At 28.6% G+C, this 14,339-nt stretch overlaps 1 protein-coding gene across 1 annotated transcript; it reads left to right on the top strand.

Annotated features, from left to right (window-relative positions):
- Positions 1–51: 51 nt before the first annotated feature.
- On the top strand, positions 52–12,651 carry LOC111037834. The gene is made up of 2 exons (XM_022320621.1): positions 52–328; positions 10,839–12,651. Exons 1-2 carry the CDS (start codon positions 278–280, stop codon positions 12,483–12,485), a joined length of 1,698 nt encoding a protein of 565 aa, XP_022176313.1. The 5' UTR covers positions 52–277; the 3' UTR covers positions 12,486–12,651.
- The last annotated feature ends 1,688 nt before the right edge of the window (positions 12,652–14,339 follow it).

The raw sequence follows: 14,339 nt of genomic DNA, 5'->3' as shown, positions 1-14,339 counted from the left end.
AGTTGTAGGTATTACGTATTAAAATGGATTGGGTGGACTGTTGAGTATGCGTAGGTCTTACACTGTAACCGGCCAGTCGTGTTTTAGTGACTGATACCTTGCGGTCGCGAGTGCTCTAACCAATGATAAAAAAAAAAAACCGATGTTCGATTACCATTAGAGTTGTCATTAACACCTAGGTATTAGTAACTGGTTTGCAACACAGCAGTGGTATACATTTTTTGTTATATTTCGATACGAGTGCACATTATTACGTTTGATTTTGGACTATATTATAATGACTCTTACGAGGACGTCGAGGTCTTTGCAACCGCGTAGACTGAATACGGTAAGTTTATTTTTTTTTTAAATTCAATTTTATCTTAGAGCAAAATATTATTACCTAAAATACAAGTCTATAATTTTATCAATGATAAAAATGTATGCTACACACTTTCGCTGTGTTATTCACTCTTGTCCAGTCTTGGCTTTGACATGTTTTTACGAGAGTGAGATTTCTGAGATGACCCGAGGTTGTGTAGAAAATAGAAACTAAGCCAGTTAGAGGATGGTATTTATGTTTTAACAAGATAATTTTCACTAATTATTAAATTTGTAGGCTCAATGGGGTAAGAACATACAATTTGTTTGCTTAATATAGGCTTCGGTTAGGTTCCAAAAATAAAAAAAACCTACTTATTAATTTTTTTTTTACCGTGTAGATACACATAATTATATCTGCTGACTCTTGTTTTACACTCAAACATGTAGATATTTTACACACCACTAGTCAATAATTATGTAGGTAGTTTTTTTAAAAACAATTGTTATTTTAAAATATGGTTGAAATTGTTATTTTATTGTTTTAAATTATTTATTGAATTAATATTAATATAAAATATATATAGATAATATATTATAATACGAATAGACTAGGACTGTATTTGTCTATTTTAGATTCTGAGAGAAGCTTTGAATGCATTGATCTTACAATGTGTGCATTTTTTTTTTAATTTAAAATTTGTTCGTATCTATCATCACCTTTTTGAGCTATAAAATTGCTTAGACTTTCAACTTCGGTATCCTTACTGGTAAGAAAGTAATTTTAATAGGTAATTAGAAGGAGGAGGGGGGAGTAAAATCAAAATTCCCTGTATATAACTTAACAAAACGGCACATATACAGTTTAAACAAATCGATTTTCTTATTCAATTGTAATTCAAAAACGAATATTCGAAATGAATTAAAAATGTTCAATAAATTTATTGTTATGTTATCATTCACATGGTATAGTTTTAAAAATATGTCAACTCTTTAGTTGTAAACCTTTTTAAATTGGCGATTTGAAGTTTTTTTTCTATAATTGTTATCGATAATGTTTTTGCTTAGTTAATAAGGTTGAACATGTAACATTATAGGTTCTTCATAGTACCTAACCTAGCATATTTTAAAACAAAATAATCTAGAAGATAAACAATTTTTTTTTAGGCATTTGATGTTGAAATTTGAATGCCATTACATACTTGAGTGAAGAATACCGATTTAAATTATTTTGTTGTAGTTAAAAATATTTTTCGTGGTGATTTTAAACATTTTCATGTATTATTATATTTTAAAATATTTAATACTCAATTACATTTTCAAAATATTTATATTAATCTTATGCAATTCTTAATACCTATTTATGCAACGAACTTATTTATACCATTATATGGTATGTCGGTATTGACTGGAAAGCCGAAAGTTAATAACTATAATACATGACATACGTTTATATATACCTACTTTCGACAACAATTAATTAAACTTACCGTATTACTCAATGCCGTACTCATCACCCCCCCCCCTGAAATTTTTAAAAGTAGTAACATGTTAGCAGTGGATATTTGTCTATTGTATATTTTACAAATTAAAAATAATTTTATATTTTTGTTAAAGTAGTAACAACGAGGAGAATGAGTTCTTATATTGTAAACCTAAAAATGACGAGTTTCCTGTACTATTATTATATATTTTTTTATTTTAACATATATAAATAAAGTAGTAATATAATATTATATGATCTGATTGAGCAGTTCATTAAATTTGTGGCTTAATGACGTATTCTGAGATATTACTACAAATGTTCTACTAATATCATACTTCATAATAACATTATGTTTATTTCATAACTATAGTTTGTGCACTTGACATGATTTATTTTTCGGTTTCCCTAACTATTTTAACATCGATATGTTAGGTACCTGCTGTAATATTGATCTTATGTCTAAAATTAATAAACATTTATAAAAATTATAAAACAATTGATAGTATACACTTAGTCTTAAAAAAAAATATTATTTTGATTTTAGTTTAAAAAAAACTCATATTATATGAAATCTTATACATAGATACAATTCATATAGACTTTACCTAGACCTAATTTTATTTGAATACTTGACCTGAAAATTTAAAATCGCAGTATAAATACATTATAAATAATTATTAACATTAATAACTTACTATCGTATACAAATATATTGTTATTTAATGATGTTTAAAATAAATAAATCAAGGACCTTCGAAATCATAAACGTTTTCTGTAATGTCATTTCAAAAACGGAAAAACGATGATAAATGTTTTTCCAGGGAAGGGACACGAAATAGGGGACTTCACTATGGCATTTATGAAATTGGACAACTGACTTTTATAATTTAAACTCTGAGTTTTTGTGGTGTATAAGATGAATGTAAGATTGTATTTGATAGGTAAAAGTTAAATTTTGCAAAAAACATCATTTTAATATAAGACATTAATAAATACAGTAAAAGCCATGATTTGAAATAGGTAGTAGTCATAATTTAAATTAGACAGTCTTGGGAATAAATTATTTTGCAGAAGTATGTATAGTAATATTTTACTAAAAACGGCAATATTAAAAATATGTACAAATTGCCCATAAAATTGTTTGATAAAATACTATAAGAACGTTTACCAAAAATGTCTAATGTTATATTACATTTTTTGAGATAATAATAGTTATAATTTGAGTTTTTTTTAACCATGCTCGCTTAAAATCCATGGCTTCAAAGGTTTTTTTTAAAAAAGAAAATGCTTGGGTTCAACATTTTTCAAATTCAATTTACACATGAATGATAACATTAACTTACTTCACAATATAACATTATTACTATAATTAATTGTACACGCCATATTATATTATACAAACTTATAAAAAAAACATTTTAAAACGTGTTAAACGTTTTAAGAAATGTTTACTTCAGTGCAGAATTATTTACTAATACTGAGTATTGTAGACTGCAGTCTAATTTATGAGTGGCGGTACAATGTGTAGGTCAATACATATTTATATTGTTGAATTTATCAATCCCGGAATTAATACATGATGGTAGTATTGAAATAGAAATTTAATAATAATACTATGAGTATACTTTAGCCTTTATTCGTCATCGAAACAAGCTATTACCTAATGGTATGACTTCATCATTTAGAAATAATTTACTTTTTATTGTACACAATCGTTATAACGTAAACAAAGTTTGATTTCACAAAAAATCTTATTAAAGGTTTGATAATTCTTCATTATTTCCTATGACTTTTTTTTGATATGAGCATATCCAGCATATAAATCGATAAATTACAAAACGTACCTAACGTGGCTACGTTATACTAAACTATCACTACATAGTATGCATAGGACTTTTGATTTTATATTTTAGTCCCCCCAACTCCAACAGGTAGATCGATGATCAAGACTTGTGCGTTTTATTCGAAGTGTTTGTAATATTAAATTGGAATTATTTATATTATCAAATAAATATATGCTTATGAAAGATTTTGCCAAAAATCTCATATCATCATAAATACAAATGTAGCATTGTTTCGATTTTTGTACATTAATCGCGTGCTTCGTGAAAGATGTATATTTTAATATAGTTGTTGTTTTATTGAATAGTTTTAACAATATTTTTACTATATAATTATCGCAATTAAAATTAAAACAACACAATGTTTTATTTTTTCATAATAGATACCTTTGTAATAATAGAACAAACAATACGTACCTACGCTTCATAACCATTGCTCAATAGATACTTACTACTTTCTCCGAGAGTTCCTTCGCGCATATCGTACCTTGTGTGGTTATTATGATTATTACAATACTATCATCATCGTCATCACTGCAGCTGTTATTACATAACATCACAATACCTAGTATTCCGTTCAAGTCGGGTAAAAAGTCGTCGTGTCGGTCGTTATCATCATCGCAGTCGACGAATCCCTTTCGCACAGCGTATAGCAATCCATTAGAATATATTATTATTATTATTATTATTATTATTATTATTATTGTTGTGTACCGGAATTTTGTAGTCCGGCATAATTAATTTTTCTCTTATTAATTATTAAATTATGCCTCGTAGTCATAATATTTTATAACGAAACGCATAAGACAGTTCCCCGGCCCCTCGCGTTTGCCCAGATAAATTTTTTTTTAATTTTAATGTCCGATCGCGTCTTCAAGGACATCGGGTCAACAGCGGCGTGAAGTGCGATTGCGCAAGACGACGATGGTTTATTATTTTTGTTTTTTTGTTTTTAATTTTCTTACGGTTTTTCGAAACACTCATAATGTTGCGTTCGTCGAATAATTCTAATCGTGATTCATTTACGATACCTACACCATATTATAAATATAATACCTATGCATCATATTAATATAATGCGGTTGTGTGCGTAACACTACACATACGTCTACAACATTTCACATAACGAGTATCACCGCTTTTTTAAATCTATGTTTTCATTATCGACATCATAATATATTATACACTTTCACCGTAGACGTGACCTTAAGTCTCGTGTACACAAGTGCATCGAACTTCGCGCGTTTCCCATGCGTTATAATTTCGATTAATACATCATCGATCTCCACGTGCAATTATTATAATACTACGTACTTATCTACTATATACATGTACGTATAATATTCTAATTAGCATTATATGGTCACTCGATGGTATTATTTTGTGTAGCGACAAGAGCAGCAATACGATTAACGTACATGCGCGCGCGTGTGTGTGTGTGTGTAACCGATATCGCAATTAATAACGAACTCGATGATTCGTATAAAGACGAGTTATGTGTGCATCGAATATCGTCGGTCTGCGTCTTATAACGGTGCGGACGGCGGTCGGCTGTAGCATAACATAATCCTTGGGAATTGAATAATACACGAAAATTACCCACACACAACACTTTCACTCATTTCACTTTCTAACGCGAGTAAATACTATTATCTGCGTTGTCGCACATGATACCTATCGGCCACAATAACGCATGCACTGCAATTGATGAAACCGTTAAAAATCATATTTTTCCCAAACACCATACTAATATACTATTATACATTATTATGTGTACATTACGACCATCGTTGTGTGTTTAATATCTCTGCGTACAGTGTACCTATGTCTAAACTATTATTATCATCAATGATACTGCACTATTATACACATCCATCCAATTATGTATGCCTATTACCTATAATAGCTCGATAGGTACCTATGCTACTTATATATTGGCTGCCCGTTGACGCTACCTACATTTATAATGTTTAGTTTAACGTCCTTTGTCTATCTTGCAAAATATACCTACCTCTACAATAGTATTTTATAAGAAACTCATGTCTAGCCTTATTTTATCTCCGACAATAATAGCCCTTTTTTTTAATCTGATGTTTTCAGAGGATTTATTGCATATTGAAAATTGGCCAAGTCTTGTGTTGTACACCTATCACCATTCATACTTCACTGTTTAACGACAATATTTCTTCATTTCTAGTATCTTGTCTCAAAATTTTAAATTATTTTTATACCTAATTATTCCACCCTATGAACGATTCGAAAGTACAAGCCAAAATGTTGTAAATGAAATTTTTTTAAATTGAGAAATTACAGAAATTTTTTAAATTATTAAACGAAATAACTTCCTTATACATTGTTCAAATAAATATTGACTACACAGTTCTTATATAGATTTGGATTATAGAATGAAATAATTGGAATACTTGCTTAATTATTTAGTATGAATCACAGTATGCTTGTTATTTTAAACAATACACACAATTATTTAAATTATTTAATATAAAATATTTTGTATTTGTTTTTCTATCTGTGTTTTATAACTAACCTTTATACACTAATTAGTAATATAATTGGTTATAAAACACAGATTCACATTCTTTACGGTATGTAGGTAATTATAAATTCGGTTAAGTATTTAAAATGGTAAAAAAAATTATTATGACATATCTTCAAACGTTTTAATATAAAGTATTGACAAAATTGATGGACATTTATGGATTAAAATATGATATACATCAAACATTTTTAAGAGAAGGTCGGCGAGCACCAATTAACGATTTTATTAAATAAATCAAACCAAACCGGGAGAGTTTCTACGTTAAATAATAGTAGAAGTTGAGTGTTTCTTGCCATAGAGTCTTGTCGTAGGGGAGGTATATATTTCACTGAAATGGACATGTTAAATTGTAATTCAATTATAAATCAGTGTATGTGAAGGCTACATCGTAGTTCTTACAAATAATATTTTTTTAATGGTAATTTATATTTAATTGTACCACAAAATAACTAGATTTGTAAAAAAAACATACCTTAAAAATTCAACTCGAATACGTTAATATTTTCAATATTTTTAAATCACTTTAAGTGAAAATTATGAATAATATTGATTCTTGAATATTTAATCTTGCGTTACATTTTCAAACTTTTTAACCGAGCAACATTTATAGAAAAAAACAAATACAAAACCAGAAAATTCTAAATGCTTATGAATAACCAGATCAAGAGTATTCAAAATAAACTACTTTTGAGGAATTTTGCTTAAAAATTCAATTATTTTGTCCGAGGGAAAAATTGGTTATCAACAAAAACTAAAAAAATAAGTAAATTTAATTCAGTAATATAACTAGGATTTATAAGGTTTGGTTGAATGTGTATATTTTTTTTTGTAAATCATTATAAATTACCCATATTACCCTTTTAATTTAAAATTCAGAATCTTATAAAAATATTCTTTTAGTTAGGCTAATTTTTTTTAATTCCTACGATAACAATCTACAAATGAGGATTTTTGTATTAAATGTTCAAGCTATTTTCAAGCAAAATTTTGTTATAAACATATTTTATAGAAAAAAAATTAATAAAGAACTCATTTGGTTCAATTTGTTACCAGAAACTACCACCCAAAGTTGAAAATCAAATAATGTTTGAAACACACAATTTAGTATAAATTATAATCAATACATTCTGTACTACTCACTCTGTTCTACTCAGAATCTAAAATTAAATTAAATTTGTTGAAAACTGTTTTTCCAAAAACTTTTTGGTTTCCTAAATTTTTTTTTCATTATTGTTTTTTCCGATTTTATATTGAAAAATAATACCATCGTCGAGCGGTTCCTTCACTCAGCCAACATGCTTGTTTTTTAAATTAAATTAAATAACAATTTTTTTTTATCTTTACACTGTTCATTAGATATTGCTATACACCTTTTGTACTAGGTGATGTATATATAATAGAATTTTCTATCACAAATTTTAAAATTATTGATAATTAAAAAGAATTTTTGTTATTTTAAATGTATTATGTGCTATATTTTGTTTAAATATTTTTAAATACATTTTATTCTTTTTCAATATCAAATTGAAAATTATGGTATTTGGAAATTTAGATATTTATTGAAATAAAATTACTTATACAATTGTAATAAGTACTGGTCTGTGGTTTAGAATTTTAAGAAAAATAAAAAATATATACGATAAAACTAGTAACAAACCTTGATTAATTCAGGATTAATCGAGTCATATAATAATATTATCTTGTAGATTGCTGTGTTTCCATTTATAGTGTAGTAAAATTATTATATAGATGCATTAAGACGATACAATTATTAACTAATATAGGTACTCTTGAAAGCTATAAATATACATATTATATTTATATAGGAGTACATACAATATAAATAGTATACTCTGCAGTGCTGTGGTACTAAAAAATAAGTGACAAAAATAATGGAATTTCAATGTACCTACAAACCATTTTTTTCAATCTTAACACCCCAGGACACTGTTTAGCATGCACTATATTCCGCATTAATAATTGTTTTGTTTTGGTTCAACGAATGAATTGATTTCTTAAATATAAATAATTTTTTTTTCAAATCATTAAATTTTGATATTTCGTCTAAAATATGATCCCTATCACCAGTTATCACATTTTACCTTTTACCTTCCCTTTTGTTATTAGTCATGAACTAAAAACTGATGATATACCTAATACCTCGTATAACATTAAAGTTAATGTAAACTATGATAAACACTATTATTTAGTAATTTATTTTATATGGCTAGAGGGATTTATTTTTTTAAAGTTTAGAGCCAATTTCTACATTTCTTAACGGCATCATACGTAATAATATGTAAATATTATTTTTTCTTATGTCAGTTCTTATTCGGAATGACTTTCGTCGACTAACTTGTTTGCTTAGAAGGTTATTCTAAAATTTCTCTTTTAGTGTTTCATTTTTCGAGAAAGATTTACAGCGAGGTATATACGACATAGCATATATATAACATCGTGAAAGTAGTATTTAATAAAACTATTTGGATTAAAAAACTGTTTTAGATTCTGAGTGGAGGAATGAACATTATATTGATTTTACAATTATGTGTTATCTTAATTTTAATTTAATTTTGTGCCCGAAGAAACATTTTTAGTAAAATAAGCTCCGATCATCACTTTCGAGGGGGGTTTTTAGCGTATTGTGTAAATTGTGTACTTTGGTAAAATTTACAGATATCTACTTTTTAAAATAAAAGTAGAAAAATAAAAATACATTTTAAAATAATTATAAAAATAATTGTATGGTAACCATGGTTACCAAATAGTTAATTCGTCTCAACTCAGAATTTTGTTTATCATCTTAACTATGATTTATCATTATTACTAAATTCAAATTTAAAAAATCCGCAATGGATAAGTAATAAAGTGGCCAACTTATTGATGAGGTACATTCGATATATATAGTACATCAAAGATCTTCAGCAGAGCCTATTATTATACTCAAAGGAATTTTTTCATTTCCTTTCTATTGGATTTTTTATCCCTATTGTAAGTGCCTACATAAATAATACGAAATTGTTATCATATTTAACTAATAACTTACTAGTATTAGGTTTTTTTTAATAATAATATATGTATAAGTAATAAGTATCCATTATTAATCCATTATTATCTATTACTACATCGCTAATATTTAACTATACTACTATACTTCTCTATATTTTACTATGTTAACTGATATTCTATTTTTCTATGTTATGCACATAACATATAATTCCTGGTACAGTTCAAATAGAATATTGTTATTTGGATTATTAAAATATTGTAATATCATGTGACATCTAGCAACAGCTTTCCCAAGCAAACATATCAACCATTTGACCACGAGAGGGCGTTACTATATCCATAACATCGTTTTTATTATTTTATCTTATCTACATTTTTTTGAAATGTAGAGGGTGCCACATTATTTGTTTTTAAAAATACAAAATGTTACAGTAAGAGATCAAATCATTTTAATAGTTTAAGGAATATTAAAGAAGTTACGTAAATAGGAACGTTTTTTAGATTAAATTGTATAAATATTTTCTACATTAATGAAAAAAATATCGAATATAAAATTATAACCGTATTTTATTTAACTATTGGTAATAATTTCATATTTGGTAGTTAAATATAGATTCAAGAACAAATAAAATATAATTTGGTAAAGAGGACCCATGCGTTTGTCGTCTCCATCCAACAAACCTACGAGTGGCTACGACATACCAAATTATCGTCCACTAGTTTCAATAGTGTGCTGTTAAGATTAAAATTAGGACGAATTGACATTTTATAAAACTTTTAGTTGAGAACATCATATGTGCTTAAACATGGGCGATTTTTTTTCATACTTGAAAATTCAAGCAAGAAATGGGTATGTGAAATAACACGCTCATAATATCTGGCTTGAAAATTAGAATACCGAATAAATGCCAAAGGTTAATCACAGATGTTATTCTTACCTAAAAGTTTGACTGTTGGAAATTCACTTTAGTATGAAAACTAACAATACACTACTGAAACTAGTGAATGGACATTTGTGATGTAGTATATTGTATATGTGTAAGACAGAGACAATACATGTAAAGGTAGCGTCCTCCAAATGTATATAAAGTCGAACTTTTCTAATTTTTTTTTTTATTAATTTGAATTATAAGTGATAACTAAACTAGGTTATTATTTAAAATTAACGTTGCTCCAAATTTAGTACGAAGTATATGCATATTCGTATTTCGATTAATATAAATGCTAATAACTAATACCTTCGACAGAGAATGTTTTTTTCATTTAACATTTTTCAAGCTAGAAAATTATAATGTATAATTCTAAAATATTAAAAATATGACAATTTACTAACGATTTCGGAAATATAGATATTGACTGGACTATTATAATATTGCTTAGTGTATATTCAACAAAAACTATGAATATAATAAAGTATAAGAGTATAAAAAAATATTAGTAGGTACTTACTTGTATATAATAATAAATATAGACTTATCAAAAATTCTTCAAGGTCTTTCAATTTATGCTAATTTTAATTATTCATGTTACAATTTTACAAGCTACTTTCGCCAGCAGTTGACCTTCATTTTTATTTATTTTACAATTCATATGTTAAATACTAATCTATTGGCAACTCTAATAATATTTTTATTTTTTGTTTTAGGTTATTGCACTGTTGCTAGTCCTTGTTTCAACAGTGAAAGGTTTCCCGTTAGATGGACAACAACTCGATTCTGCCGTGGAAGGCGTACAGAAATATTTGGAATCATCTGGTTTTCCAAAAATGACCCGTGGTGAAGTTTTGGATTTTTTGAACGATTTCTCGAAGAACTCTAGAGTAAGTCGTTCAGATAATACTGCAGTAAAAGTCAAGAAAGATATTACGTACGTCACACCATCCGCTGATTTTGTGTACTCAACAACACAAATGCCACACGTGGTCGATGATGTGACAAAAAGTTTAACTTCTCGACCAAAAATCCCTAATGGCGAATCACCACTTAACTATGGATATCCAATGAGCTTAAATAAAAAAAATGAACAGTCAACGCCATCGACCACTCCAATTATATTTGTGACAGTGCAAGGCAGAAATATAACAAGTGACAAAAAAACTGAAATCATGTTGCAAACAATGGACGCGAAAAATGGTCAGAAAAAAAGTGTCGGACCTTCTGTCGATTTGAATGCGTATGCAAAGTTCAAGAAAATCCCCGAAGCCAGAAATTTGAAAATCGACGACGATATGAAAGATTTTCTGAATAATTTCGGACTGTTGGATACTCCAAAGTCAGGTAAATCTATTGATTTAAATTCCAAAGAAACGCAAAAGGGATCTAACGAGCCTCAAAGGCGATCCAATGAGCCTCAAAGGCGAAACGACGACGTTGCTGCTACTGAAACAGTGGATGAAAAACTTTTGAAATCGGTTCTGAATGAAACCGGCAACAGTGGAGTAAATATATCACAGTTTCAACCACTTCTCGAAAAAGCATCAGACCGGGGGGACCATGTGTTCAACCCGTCCGAATCCAACGTCAAAACTGTAGATGTAAACAGGATAGCGAAGATAGTGGAAAATATACGACTGTTGACCGACGACAACAATACTATTTCGTTGTCACAGGAAGCCATCCAAAAGAAATTAGAAAACATAACGGCGGCCATAGCTGCTATTGATCAGCCTTCTGATAATAGCAATAATAAGGAATTTAACGGATACGAAGTGTTCTTCGATGACAACTCTAAAGAAGTCGATTCGGATCTGCCAGAGTCACCTACCGTTTCAGAGACTCAACCTTTGAGTAAAGCACCAAACCCGCCTGATCCTTTGTCCACTGATGAACTTCAAATGTTGTTGGAAAAGAACAAAAACGAAGTGAAACGTCAAGAGCCAGTTAGCGAAGAGGCTGTGGCTAATATCACAACTTCCACCGAAGAATCCTTAGCCGTGGCTACGTCCTCCGAAGCAGTGGTCACATCGGTATCCACTGATTCGTCTTCGGAAGCAACGTCCATAGAAGTAACATCTGGCGATAGCGCAGCAAGAGATTCTTCTACGACAGCTGATCCTAACCCAAGTCTATCTCAATTGGCAGAATCATTTGGTGGAGGCGAGACCGCCAGCAGTCCACCAGTAATCGATGAAATAATTACACCTGGACCTGAACGACCTAAGAACGGGCTGTACTTTTACGTGGACTGGAACTCGTTTCTGACGGTTAACGGGGGCCAAAAAAATCAAGTCAACTTGAGGTTTGCACCGAAAGCTGGGAACCCAAATCATTTTATCAAGGTCAACGTACCGTAATCAGTTTTAGACATTATTAAATTATTAATCTAAATAATAACATTATATTATAATATGTTGGCACTTTTCAAGACGCCGCTCACTAAATATGTTGTATAGTTGTACTATTTATTATATTATTGTAAATATAGTTTTATAAATAAAAAACGTGTTTTATACCTACTAAGTTTATTTGTCGTACAAAAAAAATATGCACTCTTATTATTTAACATGTTCATATAATTTTTTTTTTTTAATAATTATTTGAATTTTATAAATGAAAAAGTATAAAAATATATGTATATTTGAGTGGTGCCCATAAAAAATTCCCGGTCCCCAGACACCACTCGAAATTTCCTTTTGAAATTTTACCAGCTACAAACGTCATATAGTGAATAAAAATACCACGCAAGTGCCAACAAACGAATGCATTGCCCGTTCGCGTAATAAGTGCTAACCCTCCATTAAAATATTTCTTCAATTCGCCCCTAGGTTTGACGCCCCGCCCATGTCAGTACCGAGTAACGACTTTTTTTTCTCCTATTTTATGTGCCCAGAATAATTATCCGCATTAATAATGCCACTAATGAGATCGAGAGGAAGTGCAGCAGTACCCACCTATATATAGCCTATATAGGTACCTACCCACGTCAACACTTCGTAATTTTCCGCAGTGCAATCACTGGCAGCAGCCCACAAGGAATGAACATTATATTTTAAAGTAGTATCTATATTATATATATGCTGCTATCTATAACTGTGCGTTGGTATATTATGCATATTATATCATTATTATAATATTGTATTATGGCAATGTTATTTTAATGTCCAAATTATGTTCAAAATATCAAATGTCGATAAAAGGTGCATTACAATATAGTATAATATACACGTACAACACATATTGAAAAAAGCTGTCTTATATATAAATCGTCAAAACACTTAAGGTAATGGATGCATTTATATAGTTTATCCGGCAACACTAGCCTATGCATTAGGTATTCCTATTGCTATTATTATTTATTTTATACTTCTACCGTATAAAAAACAATACAGACCAAATAAAAAAAAAATAATTATAATAATCACATCTGCGAAACGATTTCAAGTTGACCATTATAATATTGTTATATAGCTATAGTAATATAACGATCTCAAAATGTCATTAAAAATATATATACTCAATTATGTAGCTTAACACTTTCGACACTTATCAGATTTCCGCAATAGTAGGTGCCTAATATATAGAGAGTTACTTAGTGTCAACATTTCAAGTCCAACAATCAAAACTACAAGCACTATATAATATATATGAATCTAAAAATTAATTGTAATAGCATTCAAATTTTAAACGTTACTAAATACCATTGTTGTTCAAGATACCTATTATATTACACTTTCAAAATCAGTGAAACATAGCATATAGGTATTGGTATGATAACATTTTATTGAAATTCAAAATTGTACATTTTGTCTATAAAAAAATAAAATAAATTAATAGATAAGTAGATTGTAATTATATTTTTTTAAATTTTATTTTGTTCAAACTATTGTCATTTTTAATTTTCAAAATTTAAATCACTTGATATTAAAAAAAATATAATATATTTTAATCTTATTCAGCTTTGGGATATAAAAGGGAATAATTGTTTGTTTAATTTACTCGTAAATAACGCGGTACCTACCTTATATGTGTGCATTAATGATTAAAAACATTTTATAAAAAATTTCATAACAGGCTAGTCTTTCACTCTAATCCTCTTAGTCAATATCACTATACCCTAAAAATTTCAAGACGACTTCAGCAAAACTGGTGTACCTAGTGATGTATATTCAAGTATTAAACTAACAAAGCATATAACAATTAAAAAATTA

Source organism: Myzus persicae, unplaced genomic scaffold (genome assembly GCF_001856785.1).
Source record: "Myzus persicae strain clone G006 unplaced genomic scaffold, MPER_G0061.0, whole genome shotgun sequence".
NCBI lineage: Eukaryota > Metazoa > Arthropoda > Insecta > Hemiptera > Aphididae > Myzus > Myzus persicae.
Note: the sequence above shows the minus strand (reverse complement) of the source record. Positions and strands in the feature narration are given on the sequence as shown.